Source organism: Eriocheir sinensis, chromosome 11 (assembly GCF_024679095.1).
Source record: "Eriocheir sinensis breed Jianghai 21 chromosome 11, ASM2467909v1, whole genome shotgun sequence".
Classification (NCBI taxonomy): Eukaryota; Metazoa; Arthropoda; class Malacostraca; order Decapoda; family Varunidae; genus Eriocheir; species Eriocheir sinensis.
In genome coordinates, this window is record NC_066519.1 from 1,371,712 (window position 1) to 1,393,693 (window position 21,982).

The window sequence follows — 21,982 nt, forward strand, 5'->3', positions numbered from 1 at the left end:
TTCCTATGACGCTACGCAGGACAGAAGGATTTCCTAAGTCATTTTATCAACGGACGTTCACGTTCGGCAGGAATATGCACGTATGAGCACATGATATCTTTTTTTTTATGGAGAAACTCGTGTATTACGCAGCAAGACTAGAGGAACACGAGAAAGGAAAGGAAGGAATGGGAAGGGACGTGAGAAATGCACGTATTTGGGAAGCACAGATAATAACATAATAGTAGATTTACCTTAAAACATACAAACATCCTAAACAAGTTTTTAGTCACTAATGATTACATATATATATATATATATATATATATATATATATATATATATATATATATATATATATATATATATATATATATATATATATATACATACATACATACATACATACAACCTCGTTCTCTCTGTGCGAAGATCACAACAGCAGCAGATGGATATAAGGGCGAGGAAGGCTCAGCAGAACAGATGATATCATGTTCCACCCACTGATAGGAGATAGAAAGTTAATCAAAAAAATGCCCACACGGGATAAAATAAAGCTCACATGTATTAAACTTTATTCTTTGGTTGTATGATGGTTCATAATACTCTGACACTTTGGTTCAGGTACAGTTCCTTCCTTCCTTACCTCAACATCCCATCCCAGCTATGTGTTACTTATTTTTATCTCATCTCACATCACAGATGAACTACCAATATTCATGCAATTTCTGTGGATCCAAGTCCCGTGACTGTGCTCACTAGGACTCCCTCGTTGTCCAGGTCCCGTGCACGGGTGGGCTGTGCATACGTGCCTCTCTACACTTGCGGCCTCCGTGAGGCCCAAGGCTCGTACACGCCGCCTTGCCCGCCATATTCCCGACGAACGTGAATTTCCGTTGATAAAATGACTTAGGAAATCCATCTCTCCTGCGTAGCTTCATAGGAACCTCTGTCCCGTAATTACGGCTAAAGTCAGACAGCACACACCTGGGAACTGTCTCGCTTCCTGCCACGATAAGTTACAACACAGGAAGAGGAGGAGGAGGAGGAGAAAGAAGCCCTCAGAATAATAGTAACATTGAGATTTTTTTTTTGTTGTTGTAATGATACTGGTAACTAGGTGTAATCAGGGGCGAATTCAATACTATTATTTCTGCTTCCTTAATATATGCATGTGTATATTACGATAGTCTTGTTTTGGATGACAAAATATTTTCTTCTTTAGCGGTCTCCTAAGCTCCGCCCACATGAGACGTCACGAGCCGGAACAGCGATGATTGGCTGCGGGAGCCAGGCACCACATGCCCGGGCACACTTGGGAAGTATGCATCCCGGCCCGCGCACACGTGTGAGCGAGAGCTTGTTGCTTGGTGGTGGCGAGCAAGACCTGAGTCTGAGGCTATGGACATAAGAAGCTTTTTAAAAAAGAAAGTGGACCAAGGCAATTAGGTGCAGCCTGCAGGGCAAGAGCAAGCGAAGGAAGAGTTACTTCCTGCTGTCGCTGTAACTGCAGATAACTCAGGACGGGAGACTGCCGCTGCCTTTACACTGTCTGTTAGCTCAGGTTGGTGAAGCTGAGGGCTCCTTAGCCAGCTAGCGAGTAGCCTTAGTCTGGCTGAGTGGTTCTTTTTGTCACACAAGGCACACTAACTCCTTAAAAATATGGTAGTTATGTACACTGTAATGATGGGAAATGTGCACACTGCACCGAACTGCCCCAGCATTCAGCATCGAAGGGAACGAGGGACCGTTGTTGTTTTTTTGTGATTTCCAAAGGATCCAGTTATTGTTTAGGGAATTTCAAGAGTTTTTTTTTACTGACATTTTGCTGGAGACAAAAACCTGTGGTCATTAATTTCGTGACAATTACGCGAGATCGAACTTCGTTGATATAAAAATAAGTTAAAAGCATATCAGTAAAAGAAGCTTTTGATACGTCTTTAACCTGTATTTGATAAACTTGCAGCCTGCAGGAACTGATGACATGGCAGGAGTAAAAACCAGCACCTAAATTTATAAAGTCTAGTAGTATAGTAGCAGGCGGCAGGAGATGAAACCTGACAGGCCACAATACTTACTGTCGTGATAGGATTACCTGGGCTGTGGCGCCGGGGCAAATAATTAATACGTCTGTTATAAGGCTAAAGGCTGAAAGGTGTTTTTTTTCTTCTTTTTTAAGGTGAGTAGAGCAAAAAAATAATAAAAAATAATAATTTGAAGTTGTCTGTGCAGTACATTTATATGTATGATACGTCAGTCTTCAGCGCTTAAATGTGCTTATGCTTTACCATAACTTGATAATGACCTTGAAAGCTTTATTATGACACTCTTGCCATATTTTCAGTGTTACTGCTTAATACAATAACACATAAATTGTCCCTAATGTGTGTCAGAGAGGCCTCAGAATTACCCAAAAAACTCTGCGTTTCTCTCGCCTCCAACCACGCAGCATTTTGGGCTGGGCTAAGCCATCGGCAATGACTAAGCCCCCAATGTCTCAAGGTCCTAAATGCGCCCCTGCTCATTGCGTCCATGTCCCAAGGTCACAGAGAATATTAAGCGAGTTTTCATGGGTCCATGGTTGTCCCCCTCAAGATGCTGCAGCCGTGCAAGACTATCAAATCTTCTATTTAAGGGAGGGTTGAAGGACGAAAGGCGAGAAGAGAGGAGAGGTGAGAGAGTGGGGAGAAGGAAACGGGATGATGAATGGAGGGAAGAATAACGGAGGAGGTAGGATGGAGAACTTAGGTTTATAAATGGATGAAATGCTTTAATAAGACTGATGTTAATAAGGTTTTGGTGGTAAGAGAGCCGGGTAGGACACGTAGCAATGGGTGTGATCAAGTAGGACAAATTAAAATTCATTAAAGACGTAATCAAGAATTGTTTTACTAAAGAGAGTGGTGGATGAGAGGAACAAGACAACAAGTATAAGTCATGTTTCTTACGGGTGAACTGATCTGCCGATACGTGTCAAAATACCTCACTTAGTTTGTATAATGTAATCTTCACCTTATGTGTGTTGAGTGCCCTGCAACACTTGGTAAGAGAAGCGTATCAGGAATTCCTTCACTTATACGCTGAAAACAAAGTACCTTCTTCCTTAAATATATAGCATTGATTGCGGTGTTATGTAAAGTGTGTCCAGTGTACAGTTTGACTTCCGTGTGTGTCGAGTTCACTGCTAACCTTTTATGGCATGAGAGAAGCGAGTCAACAGTTCACTCGTTCATTACTTCTGTGCTGAAAAAACTACCTACCTTCTTCCCTAAATATATAGCATTGATGAAGGTGTTATAGAATGTCTCGTGTACAGTTTGTATCAAGTTCACTGCTAACCTTTTATGGCATGAGAGAATTAAGCGTATTAGCAGTTCACTCGTTCATTACTTCTGTACTGAAAAAAATAGCTCCCTTCTTCCCTAAATATATACCATTAATGAAGGTGTTATAGAATGTCCAGTGTCCAGTTTGTATCAAGTTCACTGCTAACCTTTTATGGCATGAGAGAAGCGAGTCAACAGTTCACTCGTTCATTACTTCTGTGCTGAAAAAAGTACCTACCTTCTTCCCTAAATATATAGTAATGATTGAGGTGTTCTAAAGTGTCCAGTGTCCAGTTTTGACTTGTGTGTGTGTCGAGTTCACTGCTAACCTTATATGGCATGAGATAATGAATTAAGCGTAGGTATCAAGAGTTCACTCGTTCATTACTTCTGTGCTGAAAAAAGTATGTCTACCTTCTTCCCTAAATAAATGTATATAGCACTGATTGAGGTGTTAAAGAATGTCCCGTGTCCAATTTTGACTTGTGTGTGTGTCGAGTTCACTGCTAACCTTATATGGCATGAGATAATGAATTAAGCGCAGGTATCAAGAGTTCACTCGTTCATTACTTCTGTGCTGAAAAAAGTATGTCCACCTTCTTCCCTAAATAAATGTATATAGCACTGATTGAGGTGTTCTAAAGTGTCCCGTGTCCAATTTTGACCTCCATCTGTGTGGCATCGGGGACACATTTATCATACCAACCTCTTACTTACTTACTTAAATACTTACTTACTTACATACTTACTACTTAAAATAAATATTTACTAACTTACTTACTTACATACCTACTTACTTACTCACTTTCTTACTTACTTACTAACTTACTTACTTACTTACATACATACTACTTACTTACTTACATACTTACTTACTTACTTACTTACGTACTTACTTACTTATCTACTTACATACTTACTTATCTACTTACATACTTACTTACTTACATACTTACTTACATACTTATTTACTTGCTAAATTACTTGCTTACTTACTTACTTCTTACTTACTTATCTACTTACATACATACTTACTTATTTACTTACTTACCTACATACTTACTTACTCACTTACTTACTTACTTACATACTTACTTACTTACTTAAATACTTACTCACTTACATACTTACTTACTTATTTATTCCCTGACATTATATTTGCCGGAATGAGAATAAGCTTAAGTTATATTGAGAGAGAGAGAGAGAGAGAGAGAGGGTCTTATCGTAAAATTAGTCTTATCAATCAATCAGATACACCCTAACCGATAGCCCTCTCTCTCTCTCTCCTATTGTTTTTTTTTTTTCATTTTAGTTCATATTAGTATTTAGAAGCCTTCATTTTTTTCTTTCTTTTTCTTTCTTCCTTCCTTCCTTCCTTCCTTCACTCACTCACTCATTCATTCTTTTTTCCGTTCCTTTCCCCTTTTTTTCCTTGCTTCCTCCCTTCTCTTTTTATTTTTGTCCTTCATTCCTTCATTCCCTCGTTCATTCATTCTTTCATGTAACACAATTCATGTATATTTCACCATGATCATTTTACCTGAGTTTCATTCTTCATATTGCATCGTGAATTTACTTTCGGGCATATCGTTACAAGGAAGCATGCTGTCATATATCATACATCACGGTACACGTAGAAAGGCTACAATAATATGCTGCAGAAAAGGATATCATGGTTAAGTCAGTAAAAAGTTATTGTACACCTTGATTTGAGTACATTACAAAGGTGCTTGGACTTATCTATAAAATCTATATAATATATAATCTAATAATTAGTAGGGTACTTGTACTCTAAACAGTGTGTTTTAAAGAATTTACTTGTACTCTTGACAGTGTAGTTGTAATAAGGAGTGTACTCGTGACAGTATGTTGTAAGGGTACTTGTACTCGTGACAGTATGTTGTAAGGGTACTTGTACTCGTGACAGTGTGTTGTAAGGGTACTTGTACTCGTGACAGTATGTTGTAAGGGTACTTGTACTCGTGACAGTGTGTTGTAAGGGTACTTGTACTCGTGACAGTGTGTTGTAGTTGTACAGTATGTTGTATACTTGTACTCGTGATGTGTTGTAATTGTACTCGTGACAGTGTGTTGTAAGGGTACTTGTACTCGGGACAGTATGTTGTAAGGGTACTTGTACTCGTGACAGTGTGTTGTAAGGGTACTTGTACTCGTGACAGTGTGTTGTAAGGGTACTTGTACTCGTGACAGTGTGTTGTACTTGCACTTGGTTGTGACAGGACAGTGTGTTGTAAGGTACTTGTACTCGTGACAGTGTGTTGTAAAGGGCACTTGTACTCGTGTGTTGTGTAAGGTACTTGTACTCGTGACAGTGTGTTAAAAGGTACTTGAGTGTACTTGTACTCGTGTATGGGGTACTTGTACAGTGACAGTGTGTTGACTTGTACTCGGGACAGTCTGTTGTAAGGGTACTTGTACTCGTGACAGTGTGTTGTAAGGGTACTTGTACTCGGGACAGTGGTACTTGTACTCGTGACAGTGTGTTACTTGTAAGGGTACTGTACTCGTGACAGTGTGTTGTAAGGGTACTCGTGTGTTGTAAGGTACTTGTACTCGTGACAGTGTGTTGTGGCACTTGTACTAGACACAGTGTGTGTGTTGTAATGGTACTTGTACTCGTGACAGTGTGTTGTAAGGGTACTTGTACTCGTGACAGTGTGTTGTAAGGGTACTTGTACTCGTGACAGTGTGTTGTAAGGGTACTTGTACTCGTGACAGTGTGTTGTAAGGGTACTTGTACTCGTGACAGTGTGTTGTAAGGGTACTTGTACTCGTGACAGATTGTCGTACTCAGTCAGCCTCTTATATTTGCTGATTTCCGACCCAAAAACTGTCTCCTTCACCCCGATAAATGGATTAATTTATAGTTATCAATGAAATGGTTAGTGGTTTGTGTTTTTTCGCAATAGTCGTGGCTCAGAAACTTGTAAATACGATGTTCTGATTGTGTGGTGCAACGTGCCAGATTGTTGTACTCTGCCTCATATCTTTGCCGATTTCCGACGCAAAAACTGTCTCCTCCACTCCAATAACTGGATTCATTTATAGTTATCGTTGAAAGGTTTAATTATTAGTGTCTTTTTGCTGTAGTTAAGTGTCTAGAAACGGTAAAAACAATGGTGAATACGATAATCTGGCAACCCTGTGTGGTGTGTTTACAGGGCGCGGGAGCATGGAGGTAGAATTGGTGGAGTCGACATCAAGTGAATCCGCCTGAGCTGTCATATACGGCCAAGTGTCAGGTGTTGTCAGGTCAGGCTCCCTCTTAATGGGCTCGGACAGGCTCTCCCACCCTCATCTTTTGGCCGTAAATTTGACAGTTCGTCGGCTTCACCTCAATGAATGGGATTAGCGGGCCGTGTCGACTCCACCAATTCTACCTCCATGCGCGGGTGGGAGGGAGGGAGAGGTCAGCTGACACACGCACACACACACACACACACGCCCGCTGCTGATTCCTACTGGCTCTTGCTGACTGCTGACTTTCTTCCCACAGCCTCAGTATTAGCCAGCGTCCTCCTCGCCGTCCTTGAGCCCTAAATAACGTGAGTAATGGCGGCGAGTGGGGAGAGGAGGGAAGGGAGGGACTCGCTTATCATTATAGATAACTGGGCGTGTGTGTGAGTGTTTGTGTAATTAAGCCCCTGCCTGCTATATTTACCACTCCGGACTCTTAATGGACTGCTATATAATGCTCGTACAGTCCAGTGACTAAAGTGGACTGGAGTGGACTTTTCGGATCCTCGTGGACTGTTCAGTGGTCTCAATGCTTGCACTGGACTGTTATGTAATGCTTGTACAGTCCCGTGCCTCCGCCAGTCCACTTTTCCGTGTTTGGAGTGGACTTACATGGACCAGTGGATTATTAAGTATTTCAGTGGACTATTAAGTATTTCAGTGGACTATTAAGTATTTCAGTGTCTTATGGATGTCAGTGGACTCTTGAGGACTGCAGGGGACTCTTGTGGACTCCAGTGGTCTCTTATGGACTGCAGTGGACTTTTATGGACATTAGTGGACTTCAGTGGACTCTTCTGGACTTCAGTGGACTTTTGAGGACTTCAGTGGACTCTTGAGGACTGCAGTGGAGATATGGACTTCAGTGGACTCTTGAGGACTGCCGTGGATGGGGAAAATTTAGGAAACCTTGGCCACCTCTGGCAAAGTTAATACTTACATCATGGATTTCTTTTTGGTCCCTGAAGGCAGTGCAGTGACAAGTGACTTCCAGAAAGGAGAAAGAATCCAATTCAGGGACTATTTATTGTTGCGATGATGCCGCCGACGCAGCCGCAAAATAGCTCACAGAAGGTTTAGGGTGGGGGAGCATATTTCAACTATTCCAACTGAACTTTATGACCTAGACTAAAGGGGGGGGGGGTCTTCACCCCCCCTTGCCCCCCCTTCAAACCAGGGGGGGCTCTGTCCCCCGTGGGCCCCCCCTCATGTATATATGACTTATTTCTGCGAGGAGATATTTATCGCAACACTGGCAGCACCGTTGCCATGGCGGCCGCTGCCAGAGGAGGCGACGCTTTCGTGAATTATTATCCCCTATTTCTAACAATAAATAGTCCCTGAATTGATTCTTTCTCCTTTCCGGAAGTAACTTGTTACTGCACTGTATTCAGGGACCAAAAAGAAATCCATGATGTAAGTATTAACCTTGCCAGAGGTGGCCAAGGTTTTGTAAATATTATCCCAGTGGACTTTTATGGACTGTTTAGTGGTGTTATAGGCTTGCAATGGACTGATTTGTGATGTCATGCTTGCACTGGACTATCATGGACATCAGTGGCCTCTAATGTACCCTTCAGTGACATCAGAGGCTGGCAGTGGACTCTCGTGGACCCTTCAGTGATATAGAAGCAATGGACTTTATAATTGATCATGGTAGTGCTATAAAACGTGCAGTGAACTTTCATGGACTGTTCATTATTATCAAACCCAAGCAGTGGACTCTTTAACGGACCCTTCAGTGATGTGGACCCAAGCACTGGACTTCTTAGTGTACTTTTCTGTGCTGTCAAGTGTATGGGTGATTGACAGAGACACAGACAGTGGACTTCGAAAGTCGTATTAGTAGGTCATTGGTAATTTTCAGTTTCTGCATTGACTGAAAGGTTGTAGAAAAAGATATATGAAACTGGCGACCTAAAACGAACCTTAACCGTGGACTCTAATGGACCCATCAGTCATACAAAACTCAAGCAGTGGACTCTCAGCTGGACTTTCCTATGTTATCTAGTATTGCCAGAGACAGAGAGGCAGAGACATACAAGCACTGGACTCTAATGGACCCTTCAGTAATACAATAGCACTAGACTGGACTTTGATGGACCCTTCAGTAACACAAAAGCAGTGGACTCACAATTGGACTTTTCTGTGCTATTAAGTGCATGGGTGATTGTTAGACAGTGGACTAATGGACTTTCAGTGACACAAAAGCAGTGGACTCTCAATTGGACTTTTCTGTCACTCACTTACCTAATGGACCCTTCAGAGACACAAAAGCAGTGGACTCTCAATTGGACTCTTCTGTGCTGTTAAGTGCATGGGTGATTGCTAGAATTACATAGAATTACATAGAAAATCAGACCACACAGACCCCATGGTCCAGACTTGGTGGTCTGTCCTTAAACCTAAGTGATTTTACATTAATCAGAAGGCTCCAAAACGTTGCATTTCTACTCTAGTTGATATTAAGTTGAAGGAAGTGACGGTCGAGCTTATTTTTGAAGGAGTCAATCGTGTTACACTGGACCACTGATGATGGGAGCTTATTCCATTCTCGCACCACAACGTTGGTGAAGAAAAATTTGGTGCAGTCTGAATTTACTTGTCTACATCTGAGTTTTACGCCATTGTTCCTCATGCGCAAAGTGGAGAGTGGACTCTAATGGACTTTCAGTAACACAAAAGCAGCGGACTCTCAATTGAACTTTTTCATGCTATCAAGTGCATAGGTGATTGCCAGAGAGACGCACACAGACAGAGAGATAGTAGAAGATAAGCTATCATGATACAGGGGGCTGCCGTCATTATACCACCCCATAGTCCTGTGGCGCAGTGTTCCCTCCTCGCTGTGTTTGCTGACTTGTGCTGGGTGGGGTAGGGCGCTGATGCCAGGTTATCCTACGCAGCGCATCACATTATCCTTAACCCTTAGACGGCGACAGGGATTGAAGAGCAGCTCCCCCTAAATGAATGGTCTATATACAGTCATTGCCGATGTTAGGACCGCAGCATTAATATAGTTACACCGCATAACTGTCATCCATATATAGATTCTACTGCAGTCTGGAAGCGTTGTTAAGTTTCTGCCATACAAAAAACTGACTGACTGAATATTGGACCGTCTGTATAGAGTTCCACTGCCATCTAAGGGTTAACTATTGCCCCCAGGAATTGACGATTTTAACGATAACTATAGAATCTCGTCATTGGGGCCCAGGACAAAGTTTTTGGCTCGGAAATCGATTTATCCGTCACACTTTCCATATTTTCCAGCTTCTGACCCTTAACCGTTGCCAGAAAACAGCGAGAATTGAACGATTTTAACGATTAACCTTAAATGTCTTGTTATTGGGGGACAAGGGGACAGTATTTAGCTTGGAAATCGGTTCATACATCACATTTTCCACATTTTCCTGCTTCTGACCCTTAACCATTGCCAGAAAACAGTGTGAATTGACGATTTTAATGATAACCATAAATGAGTCTTGGTATTGGGGGACAAGGGACAGTTTTGGGGCTCGGTAATCAGTGAATCTGTCATATTTTCTGGCTCTTGACACTCAGCTAAAAAAAATATATATATATATTGCCCCCAAAACATCAGGAATTGCAGTTTTAACAATAACTTTAGAATCTCGTTATTGGGGCCCAGGGGACAGTATTTAGCTTGGAAATCGGTTCATACATCACATTTTCCACATTTTCCTGCTTCTGACGCTTAACCATTGCCAGAAAACAGCGTGAATTGACGATTTTAACGATAACCATAAATGAGTCTTGCTATTGGGGGACAAGGGACAGTTTTGGGGCTTGGTAATTAGTGAATCTGTCATATTTTCTGGCTCCTGACACTCAGCTAAAAAAAATATATATATAAAAAAAACCTATTGCCCCAAAAACATCACGAATTGCGGTTTTAACGATAACTATAGAATTTCGTTATTGGGGCCCAGGGGACAGTATTTAGCTCGAAAATTGGTTCATACATCACATTTTCCACATTTTCCTGCTTCTGACCCTTAACCATTGCCAGAAAACAGCAGACAGCAGGAATTGACGATTTTAACGATAACCATAAATGAGTCTTGTTATTGGGTCCCCGGAGACAGTTTTTTGGGCTCGGAAATCTGTGAATACAAGAGATTGAGTTGGGGAATAATTCTGGCATCGCTGGTGTAGGGTGTTAGCGCTGTGTAGTCACTCAGCACCTCGGAAGAGCCGTGCCACTTACACACAGGGGCAAAACGCATGTCCTCGTACTCTAATATTCATGTGCGGTGCTTAAAGACTGTATGGTAAATTGTTAACAGGTCTCGTAGCTCAGTAAGCTAATGTACACCCTTGAATTAGTATGGTATTTATCCAGAACTACACCCAGCTTCAGTATTCATATGCGATGCTTAAAGACTGTATGATATTTTAGTTAACAGGTCTTGTAACTCAACCTGATGGATAGTAAGCTAATGCCCACCTTTAAACTGATGTGTTATTTATCCAGAATTACACCCAACTTCATTATTCATGCCCTAATGCTTAAATGCACTATGATATTTTAGTTAACAGATCTTGTAACTCAACCTGATGGATAGTAAGCTAATTCCCTCCCTTGTATTGATGTGTTATTTATCTAGAATCACACCCATACTTTAATACTCATATACGATACTTAAAGGCTGTGTGATATTTTAGTTAATAGATCTCATAACACAACCGGATGGATAGTAAGCTAATGCCCACCCTTCTATTGATGTGTTATTTACCCAGAATCACACCCAACTTCAGTATTCATGTCCTAATGCTTAAAGGCTGTGTGATATTTTAGTTAACAGATCTCGTAACCCAACCTGATGGATAGTAAGCTAATGCACACCTTTAAACTGATGTGTTATTTATCCAGAATCACACCCATAATTCAATATTCATGCCCTAATGCTTAAAGGCTCTATGATATTTTAGTTAACAGATCTCGTAACACAACCTGATGGATAGTAAGCTAATGCCCACCCTTGTATTGATGTGGTATTTATCCAGAATCACACCCAACTTCAGTATTCATGTCCTAATGCTTAAAGGCTGTGATATTTTAGTTCACAGATCTTGTAACTCAACCTAATGGATAGTAAGCTAATGCCCTACCTTCTATTGATGTGTTATTTATCCAGAATCACACCCAACCGCAGTATTCATGCCCTAATGCTTAAAGGCTGTGATATTTTAGTTCACAGATCTTGTAACTCAACCTAATGGATAGTAAGCTAATCCCCACCCTTGTATTGATGTGTTATTTATCCAGAATCACACCCAACTTCAGTATTCATGTGCTAATGCTTAAAGGTTCTGTGATATTTTAGTTAACAGATCTTGTAACTCAACCTGATGGATAGTAATCTAATGCCCACCCTTGTACTGATGTGTTATTTATCTAGAATTACACCCAACTTCATTATTCATGCCCTAATGCTTAAATGCACTATGATATTTTAGTTCACAGATCTTGTAACTCAACCTGATGGATAGTAAGCTAATTCCCTCCCTTGTATTGATGTGTTATTTATCTAGAATCACACCCATACTTTAATACTCATATACGATACTTAAAGGCTCAGATATTTTAGTTAATAGATCTCGTAACACAACCGGATGGATAGTAAGCTAATGCCCTCCCTTGAACTGATATGAAATTTATCCAGAACTACACCCATAATTCAATATTCATGTCCTAATGCTTAAAGGCTCTATGATATTTTAGTTAACAGATCTCGTAACCCAACCTGATGGATAATAAGCTAATCCCCACCCTTGTATTGATGTGGTATTTATCCAGAATTACACCCAACTTCAGTATTCATGTCCTAATGTTTAAAGACTATGATATTTTAGTTCACAGATCTTGTAACTCAACCTAATGGATAGTAAGCTAATGCCCTCCCTTGTACTGATGTGGTATTTATCTAGAATCACACCCATACTTTAATACTCATATACGATGCTTAAAGGCTCAGATATTTTAGTTAACAGATTTCATAACCCAACCTGCCCACCCAGTAGATCCCTTGAATAATGTGCCGGTAAAACTAGGATAGAATGTGTGAAGGCTTCTGTGAGGTAAACATAGCATCACAAGACAAGAACTTAGGTGCAGAGTGACTACATACATTTCTGTGTTAGGGGCGGCAGTGCTCAGGACATTTCATAGCTCCTCCTTTTCTTCCTGTCTTATGCTACATACACATTTGGTGGCAGGTTAGGCTAGCAGGTTTAATTGGTCTGAAAATAGGCGATTAGCAGGCTTATTTTTCTTTACGCCCTTTTGTTGCCCTTGAGCTGTTTCCTTGGCTGTAAAAAAAAAGAATATTATAAGACATTTCGCCGCCCAAGAACCCATATTTGACAAGGCTTTCGTAGGAGTTGTGGGCATTTCCAGGGGTAGTTTTATGACCCTGGTGGTAGTTTGACCCTTCCTTTGTACCGTGAACCTGAAGAAACACTCATTAGAACCCGACTGACTCCCTCTTTGACCTTTAGAAACAGCTGGTGGGAGAAGCCAGAGTGTCTCATAATGCCGACCAGTGAGTTAGTGCTGATAGGTTGCTGATGTGGTGCTAATTTGGCAGTGACGGGCAGCAGCACATTTGGCAGTTCAAGTTTACTCATTTAGCGGCAATACTCGGTTAGGTTGGGCAGGTCTAATCCGGTAGCTGTGGGGGGATCATGTTTCTTGAAGCCTCCTCTAACCAAGAAAAAGGGAGAAAAAATCATCACTCACACAAACCATTTCAAAATATATATCAATGCATTTGTGATCAGTTTATGCATCATCTATTTTGGGGGGTTTATATCATGGCAAAAATTTGGCCCGTCGCTGGTACATGGTAAAGCCACAAATTTGGCCCGTCGCTGGTACATGGTAAAGCCACAAATTTGGCCCGTCGCTGGTACATGGTAAAGCCACAAATTTGGCCCGTCGCTGGTACATGGTAAAGCCACAAATTTGGCCCGTCACTGGTACATGGTAAAGCCACAAATTTGACCTGTCGCTGGTACATGGTAAAGCCACAAATTTGGCCTGCTGGTACATGGTAAAGCCACAAATTTGGCCCGTCGCTGGTACATGATAAAGCCACAAATTTGGCCCGTCGCTGGTACATGGTAAAGCCACAAATTTGGCCCGTTGCTGCTACCGGGTTAAGCATGTGGCCCCTGTGTGCTAGAGTAGCGACAGGCAGGGAGTAGGTTAGGCAGACTAGGCCAGGCTGTTAGTGGGTTAGGTTAGATTAGGTTATCATGGAGTTGTCTGTGAAACGTGGGCCTGGAATGAAAGTCAGAGGTCTAGAGTGCAGGCAGTGGAAACGAGTTATTTGAGGAGTGCTTGTGGTGTGAGTAGAATGGATGGAATGAGTAATGAAAGTGTGTTTTGGAAAGTGTCACAGGGGTGAAGGGAAGGAGTGTGGAGTGGTGGAAGAAGTGAAGCGACAGACTTTAAAGTGGTTTGGCCACATGGAGCGAATGGAGGAGAGTAAGATAACTAGAAGGGTGTATGTGAGTGAGATAGAGGGAGGGAATGCTAGAGGACGACCTCCAGTGAAATGGAGGGATAGGGTGCAAGAGTACGTTAGGGAGAGGGGGGAAAGATCTTTGAGAAACTTTGAACAGGCAAGGAGGGAGTGTCTGGATAGAGAAAGTTGGAAGCTCTTCTGCCGTGGCCATCCCCTGGTGGGAGCTCCTAGGGGCAGGCGTCCAGGAAATGATGATGAATGCTTGTCTGTGTACATATAGTCTTTAAGCATGTGCCCCTTGTGTAGTAGAGTAGCTGGACATGCCCTTGGCCCTTTATCCATAATGTGTGTGGCACCAATCATGCTTTCAGATGCGCGGAGTGACCCGACACATTTACCTTAAGCAATACCCTCACGACCCGTTTTGAAGGCCCTTGACGGAACTAAGACTTGAGCGCCCCTTGCTGCCGTTGGGTATTTAGTTAACGCTTTATGAAGAGGAGGCGGAGGCAGCCCAGAGAGTAGTGCGTGCGGCCCGGATGTGAGGCGGGACTAGATGACCACTAGGGAGGCAGAGCAGGAGTACTATGGGGTTAGCCAGGAAGTGCTTCTTGGCGATAATTGCAATAGGTGCCGTGCTCCTTTACAAAGCCATGCACTGGATTGACATAGGTGAGTATGGCTGTGGCTCAAGTGTAGTGTGTGTGTGTGTGTGTGTGTGTGTGTATGTATGTAGCTGTAGTGTGCCTGTTTAGAAGTCCCATCTCATTTATTTAGCTTAAGTCTTTCTTCCTATGTCTGTGTTCCCTCCTGCCTGTGACTTAAACACTTTCAAGAGGGGAGAATCAGGACACTCCTTCACACAGTTTTGACCCTCTGTGTGTCTGTTAACTAGTGCATGTATTTATTTAAGTCCCATTTCATTTATTTAGCTTTAGTCTTTCTTCCTATGTCTGTGTTCTCTCCTGCCTGTGACTTAAACGTTTTCAAGAGGGGAGTATCAAGAATTTATACTCTATGTGGTGGTTGACAAGTGTATATATTAATGTAAAAGTCACATTTCATTTATTTAGCTTTAGTCTTTCTTCCTATGTCTGTGTTCCCTCCTGCCTGTGACTTAAACACTTTCAAGAGGGGAGAATCAAGACACTTCATGACACAGTTTTGACCCTCTATGTGGCTGTTAACTAGTGCATGTATTTATTTAAGTCCCATCTCATTTATTTAGCTTTAGTCTTTCTTCCTATGTCTGTGTTCTCTCCTGCCTGTGACTTAAACACTTTCAAGAGGGGAGAATCAGGACACTCCTTCACACAGTTTTTGACCCTCTGTGTGTCTGTTAACTAGTGCATGTATTTATTTAAGTCCCATTTCATTTATTTAACCAAACAGTCTTTCCTTCCATGTCTGTATTTCCCCCTGCCTGTGACTTAAGGTTTAAAGAAGTATAAATATTTCCCCAGTAAGTGATGCAGCCCTGGCCACTCCATGAAGGTATAACTGTTCTAATGCCTCAACACAACAATGGTGCCTCTCTTTGAGCTATCCAACATCTCACAGCAAGAACTAACCATTACCTTCACTCTTTCATCTCCTACACACATGCAAAAAGATATACAGAAACCACATATCGGAAAAAAACTGACCCACTCCATGAAGGTATAACAGTTCTAATGCCTCAACACACATTAGGAAACATTATAAGGAGAGCAAGTGTGTGTGTGTGTGTGTGTGTGTGTGTGTGTGTGTGTGTGTGTGTGCTGTTTGCTATCAGCTGTGTCAAATCTACGTAGTTATGTTTATTGATTTTTGCCGTGAGATAACTATCAGACTTTAAATGTCCACTATCACACACCAACAGGCTGCACACACACACACACACACACACACACACACACACACACACACACACAGATAGATAGATAGATAAATAGATAAACAGATAGGTATAGTAATGTCCACAAATTCAAAGAGAGAGAAAATTATGGAAGAGATAATATATAAAAATCATTACACACACACACACACACACACACACACACACACACACATCACTCACTAGTGTGGTTGCGAAGATATGTACATGTGAGAGGCTAGTTAAAAACAGGTGGTCGGATTTTTTTTAGAAAGGGAGATAATTATCTCGGATTGGCAGTTTGGATTCAGGAGAGGGAGGTCGTGTGTCACCAACTTTTTATGTTATTACTCAAGGGTGACAGATTTAATACAAGAGAGAGAAGGCTGGGGGGATGGAGTGTACCTGGATTTGAGAAAGGCATTCGACAAAGTACCGCACAGAAGACTAATTTGGAAAATTAAAAATAGGGGTGGAGTGGGTGATGGACTGATTAAGTGGCTGGAGGACTTCCTAACTAACAGGGAAATGAGGACAATAATCAAGGACAAGGCTTCCAACTGGTGCCCTGTGAGGAGTGGGGTCCCACAAGGTTCGGTGCTGGCGCCAATAATGTTTGCTGTTTATATAAATGATATGGTGGACGGAGTGACCAGCTATGTGAGTTTGTTTGCAGATGATGCAAAGCTGTTGAGACGAGTCAATGATGTGAAGGACTGTGAGGCATTGCAGAGGGACCTGGACAAAATATGGGAGTGGAGTGGTACATGGCAGATGGAATTCAACCTTGGGAAATGTATCAAAAATAGAGTTTAGTAGGAGTGGTAGAAGATGTGAATATGATTATAAGATGGGAAGTGAGATAATATGCAGAGGAGTGGAAGAAAAAGATTTGGGAGTGACTGTCTCAGAGAACATGTCACCGGACAAACACATCAACAGGTTAACGGGACAAACTATGAATTTGCTGAGGAACATAAGGACGGCATTTGTGTATTTGGACGAGGAGGTGATGAAGATAATAATAGTTACAATGATAAGGCCAAGGTTGGAGTATGCAGCAGTGGTCTGGTCTCCTCACGAAAAGAAGAACATAAGAAAGCTGGAAAGAGTACAGAGAGTGGCAACTAAGATGGTACTGGAACTTAGGGATCGGACTTACGAGGGGAGACTCAATAGCATGGGGCCCACAACCCTGGAGAGAAGAAGAGAAAGAGGAGACCTGATAGCGGTGTACAGGGTGGTGAGCGGGGTGGAGAATCTGGACAGAGAGGACCTGTGTGTGTGGAGCGAGAGAGAAACGAGAGGACATGTAAAGAAGTTGAGGGCGACCACGTGTAGGCGAGATGTGAAAAAGTTTAGCTTCCCAAACAGAAGCATTGAGCTGTGGAATGGACTGGAGGAGGAGGTGGTTTGTGCAAGAAACATTCATGATTTTAAGGAAAAGTTGGACAAGAGAGGATATGGAGACGGGACAGCGCGAGGGTAGCTCTTTTCCTATATGTCACAACCAGGTAAATACACACACACACACACACACACACACCCACCTACAGCCATCACTCAAGTTAAATCTCACATTCTTTCTTCCACATTAAGGCCGTGATGATAACATTGATAAGACTTCACCTGTAAGCCAAGCCAGGTGACAGTGGAGGGTGTAGTGATGACGGTGCAGGGAGCGAGGGAGTCACTGGGGAGAGTGTGTGTGTGTGTGTGTGTGTGTGTGTGTGATAGTTACAAGCTCAAAGAAAAAATGAATGCTGATTAGAACAGGAAAGGGGAAGAAGTGATACTAGTAATGGGAACTTCAGTTTTGTTCAGTGATCACAAGGCTTGGGCAGAGAAAGAGAAGAACTGAGCCTGGCGAAGGGTGCTGTACTAGGCTCAGAAAACTACCCAGGGAAATACTGCCAACATAACTGTAGTGCGGCGACTAGGCCTGATGGGCGAGCCTCCCATGACCCACTCAGCGAGCGCGCTACCTCTTTGGCTGACTGGTAAGGTAGTGGCTCTCCCGTCACGCTGGTCGCGGGTTCAATCCCAGGCAGCCGGCAAAACCCTCTAGTTGTCTTCATTGATTTCTCGTGTGTTTCGATACATGCAGAGGACGTGTGGGGCCGGGCGTAGTAGAAAAGAGAGAAAAATCTCGGCATTTCATAACCTCCACCAAAACCTTACCGTCACTGCCAGTTCTTCTGACCCGCACAGTTGCTATCCATATACAGGGGCCTTGTCCGCCCTCGTATGGAGTATGCATCTCGTGTGGGGGGGCTCCACCCACACAGCTCTCCTGGACAGAGTGGAGTCTAAGGCTCTTCGTCTCATCAGCTCTCCTCCTCATACTGATAGTCTTCTACCTCTTAAATTCTGCCGCCATGTTGCCTCTCTATCTTCTATCGATAGTTTTATGCTGACTGCTCTTCTGAACTTGCTAACTGCATGCCTCCCCCCCTCCTGCAGCCCCACCGTACGTGACTTTCTACTCATGCTCATCCCTATTGTGTCCAAACCCCTTGTGCAAGAGTTAACCAACATCTTCACTCTTTCATCCCTTACGCTGGTAAACTCTAGAACAGCCTTCCTTCATCTATATTTCCTCCTGCCTCTGACTTGAGCTCTTTCAAGAGGAGGGTATCAGGACACCTCTCCTCCTGAAATTGGCCTCTCTTTTGGCCACTCATTACTTTGGTCTCTGTCGGAACAGCGATTAGCGGGCTTTTTTTTTTTTACACCTTTTTTTGTTGCCCTTGAGCTGTTTCTTTAGCTGTAAAAAAAAAAGTAATAATAATAATGTGTGTGTGTGTGTGTGTGTGTGTTGTGTACTTAGCTATTTGTAGTCTAGGTGGGCCGAGGTAAGCTCCAATAGTCCCGTCTCCATACCTACATTGATCCAGCCTTCCCTTCATCTGGTGGACACTGCTCGCCTCAACCACTTCTTCCTGCAAGCTGTTCCATGTGTTAACACTTCTATGTGGAAAACTATACTTTTTCAAGTCACTCAAACAGGTTCCTTGATTAAGTTTCTTTCCATGTCCTCTCAGCCCCTGTGTTCTCGCAGTAGAGATCATTCTATCCACCTCATCAAACTTATTACAACTTATACAGTGTGATCAGATCTCCTCTCTCCCTTCTTTGTTCCTGTGTTGTCAAGTCCATCTCCCTCAGTCTGTCTTCATACGTCATATTCCAGAGTTTTGGGACCATTTTAGTTGCAATTCTCTGTATCCTTTCCAACCTTCTGATATCCTTCTTTTTGTGAGGCCACCACACAACTGTAGCATATTGAAGCTTTGGTCTGATCAGTGTTGTTATTATTTTCTTCATCATTTCCTTGTCCATATAATGGAATGGTACCCTTATGTTTTGCATCATGCTGTAGGTTTCTCCAAACAACTTGTTTACATGCTTCTCTGTGGATAGTGTGTCTTGCATCGCTACTCCCAAATCTTTTTCTTCATGTACCACCTTAAGTTTTCTCCTCCCATCCTGAATGTTTTCCTCGGTCTTTTTTTACTTTTCCTGAATTTCCATAACATGGCATTTGTTTGCATTAAATTCCATCTCCCATAACTGGCTCCATCTGTACACTGTCCAGGTCTTGCAGCTCCTCACCGTCTTCCTCAGTCCTCACTTTTATTATTAACTTTGCATCGTCTGCAAAAAGACTCATATAACTTTTTATACCCATCGGCATATCATTTATATATATTATGAACATTATTGGTGCCAGAACTGAGCCTTCAGGAACCCCACTCTCTGCTCTCCTCCAATTTGATTTCTCTTCCCTAATCACTGTCCTCATTCCTCTTCCTGTTAAGTGTGTGTGTGTGTGTGTGTGTGGGCCCAGAGATGTTTAAATATATGTCTTAAATCCATTTCTCCTACACAACAGAAGTCTTTATCAGGCTGTCACTAGACTCGTACCCAGGGAAATGCTACTATTGTTGGTTCACCCGAGTCTGAAGTGTGCAGCATCGCTCAGCGGCAACCTGCAGCCACGCGGTGTGTTCAGTCTTGTGGCTGCTGTGTGCTGGCCCACGCACACCAAACAGTCGCCAGTGTCAATAACATGCCGGCAGCAATAACAAAGACCGTCAGTTATTGTCGAGTAGAGTTAAAAATATTAGTAATGTCACAAATAGCTGTTTTATTAACTTATAAGGTTGCTGATTATGATCATTAAACAGCCTTGAAGCTGTCCACCACTGAGAAAATTAGCAGGCTGTATATTAATAAAACAGCTAATTGCAACATTACTAATATTTTTCTAACTTAAAATCGACTATAATTGACGGTATTTGTTGTTGCTGCCTGCACGTTACTGACACTGACGGCTGTTCACTGTGCATGGGCTGGCACACAGTAGCCACAAAATCGAACATGCCGTGTGGCTGCAGGTGACTATAACACAGCCTCTCCCAAAACCTTACCTAATGTGTGTGTGTGTGTGTGTGTGTGTCCTGAAATATCAAAGAACAGGATCATTGTTTAGCTGCCAACACAGAGGAGGGAGTTTAATTTATAATCCCCAAAGGCTTGAGACTCCACATCTAAGTCCTTTTTCTCTCGGTCCGACAGAGTTCAGCACAGTCGCCGCGGCAGCAACGGCAGTGGGTTGTTGCCACGGGAACAGCACACTTAGCGCACCGGGCCTTGATGTCAAGCAGACCATGGCGGCCCCAGATGTGCCAGAGCCGGTTGAGCCCATCATGTACAACCAGGACCTCTATATTGGCCTGGGGCTCTCCATATCCTCCTCGGTCTTCATAGGCGGGAGTTTCATCCTCAAGAAAAAGTCCCTTCTTGCCCTGGGGAAGTCCGGGGGCGTGAGGGCGGGTGCTGGCGGCTACGGGTACCTCCGCCACTGGCTCTGGTGGGCGGGGCTCCTCTCCATGGGCTTCGGGGAGGCCCTCAACTTTGTGGCGTATGCGTTCGCGCCCGCCACACTCGTCACGCCGCTCGGGGCGCTCTCCGTGATCGTGACGGCGCTGTTCTCGCAGTATTTCCTGGGCGAGGTGCTCAACGTGCTGGGCAAGGTGAGTCACGCTTACTGAAAAAAAACAGAAGGAAAGGAAGAAGAAAACATTGTAGCAGCCACTTGTTGTTCCACCCCTGCAGCTTGGTGACGTCCTCTGCTAGCAAATCCACAGCCAAGGGGTTAAGAGTCAGAAGAAGGGTCAGCTTAGTTATATCTTGAGCCTGTGTTGATGGCATAGTTCTCTCAGTTGTCTGTCGAGTTAGCCGTCAAAATTGTGATCAGTTTTGTTATCAGCGTATAGCACCTTACAGTACCTTATAATACAGTAGTAGTAGTAGTGTTAGTAGTAGTAGTAGTAGTAGAAGTAGTAGTAGTAGTAGACAACACATTACATTAAAGGTTAGCTCTAAATCTGTTCACATATTTTCCCTTCCCTTTCCTGGAATAAAAAATCCTCAACCCTTTGCTTCCTCCCTTCCTTCTTCCTCTTTCCTGTCCTTCCTTCCTCTCTTCCTCCTTTATCTCCCTTCCTTCCTTCCTTCCTTCTTCCTCTCTCCCTTCCTTCCTCTTCCTCCTTCCTTCCTTCCTTCCTTCCCTCTCTCTTCCCACTCTCTTCTCCCTCCTTTCCTCCTCTTTCTTCCTCTCCTCTTTCTCTTTTTCTCCCTTCCTTCCTTCCCTCCTTCCTCCTTTCCCTTCCTCTCTTCCTTCCTTAACTGTCTGAAAAGTGTCTTCCTCCTCCTCCTCTTCCTCTCCTTCCTTCCTCCTCCCTCCCTCCTCTTCCTCCCTCCTCCTCCTCCTCCTCCCTCCTCCCTCTGCTGACAACAATGTTTCCCCCCCTCAGATTGGGTGTTCGCTGTGCCTGCTGGGCGCGACGGTGGTGGTGATCCACGCCCCCAAGGAAGTGGAGGTCACCAGCATGGAGGAGCTGGCTAACAAGCTGGTGGACCCGGGTGAGGCGGTGACCTGTCTTGTGTGTGTGTGTGTGTGTGTGTGGAGGGGGAGGGGGAGGGGGAGGAGGAAGGGAGGGAGAGAGGTAGGAGGAGGAGAGGAAGGAGGGGGGAGACACTTTTCAGACAGTTAAGGAAGG

At 43.2% G+C, this 21,982-nt stretch overlaps 1 protein-coding gene across 49 annotated transcripts in view; it reads left to right on the forward strand.

The window, feature by feature from the left end:
* The first annotated feature begins 6,702 nt into the window (after positions 1-6,702).
* Positions 6,703-21,982, forward strand: part of LOC126996740 (magnesium transporter NIPA2-like) — a 31,169-nt gene continuing 15,889 nt past the window's right edge. For 42 of the 49 annotated variants that reach the window (XM_050857526.1, XM_050857540.1, XM_050857550.1 and 39 more), the window contains exons 1-4: positions 8,934-9,536; positions 14,431-14,731; positions 20,496-20,953; positions 21,737-21,845. In XM_050857526.1, the coding sequence (XP_050713483.1) occupies positions 14,647-14,731; positions 20,496-20,953; positions 21,737-21,845 (652 nt within the window). In that variant the 5' untranslated portion in view covers positions 8,934-9,536; positions 14,431-14,646. Of the gene's footprint in view, positions 6,872-6,987; positions 7,196-8,932; positions 9,537-14,430; positions 14,732-16,590; positions 16,711-17,607; positions 17,915-20,495; positions 20,954-21,736; positions 21,846-21,982 lie in introns of those variants that run through there. The other 7 variants (XM_050857576.1, XM_050857527.1, XM_050857531.1 and 4 more) reach the window with 7 other exon arrangements.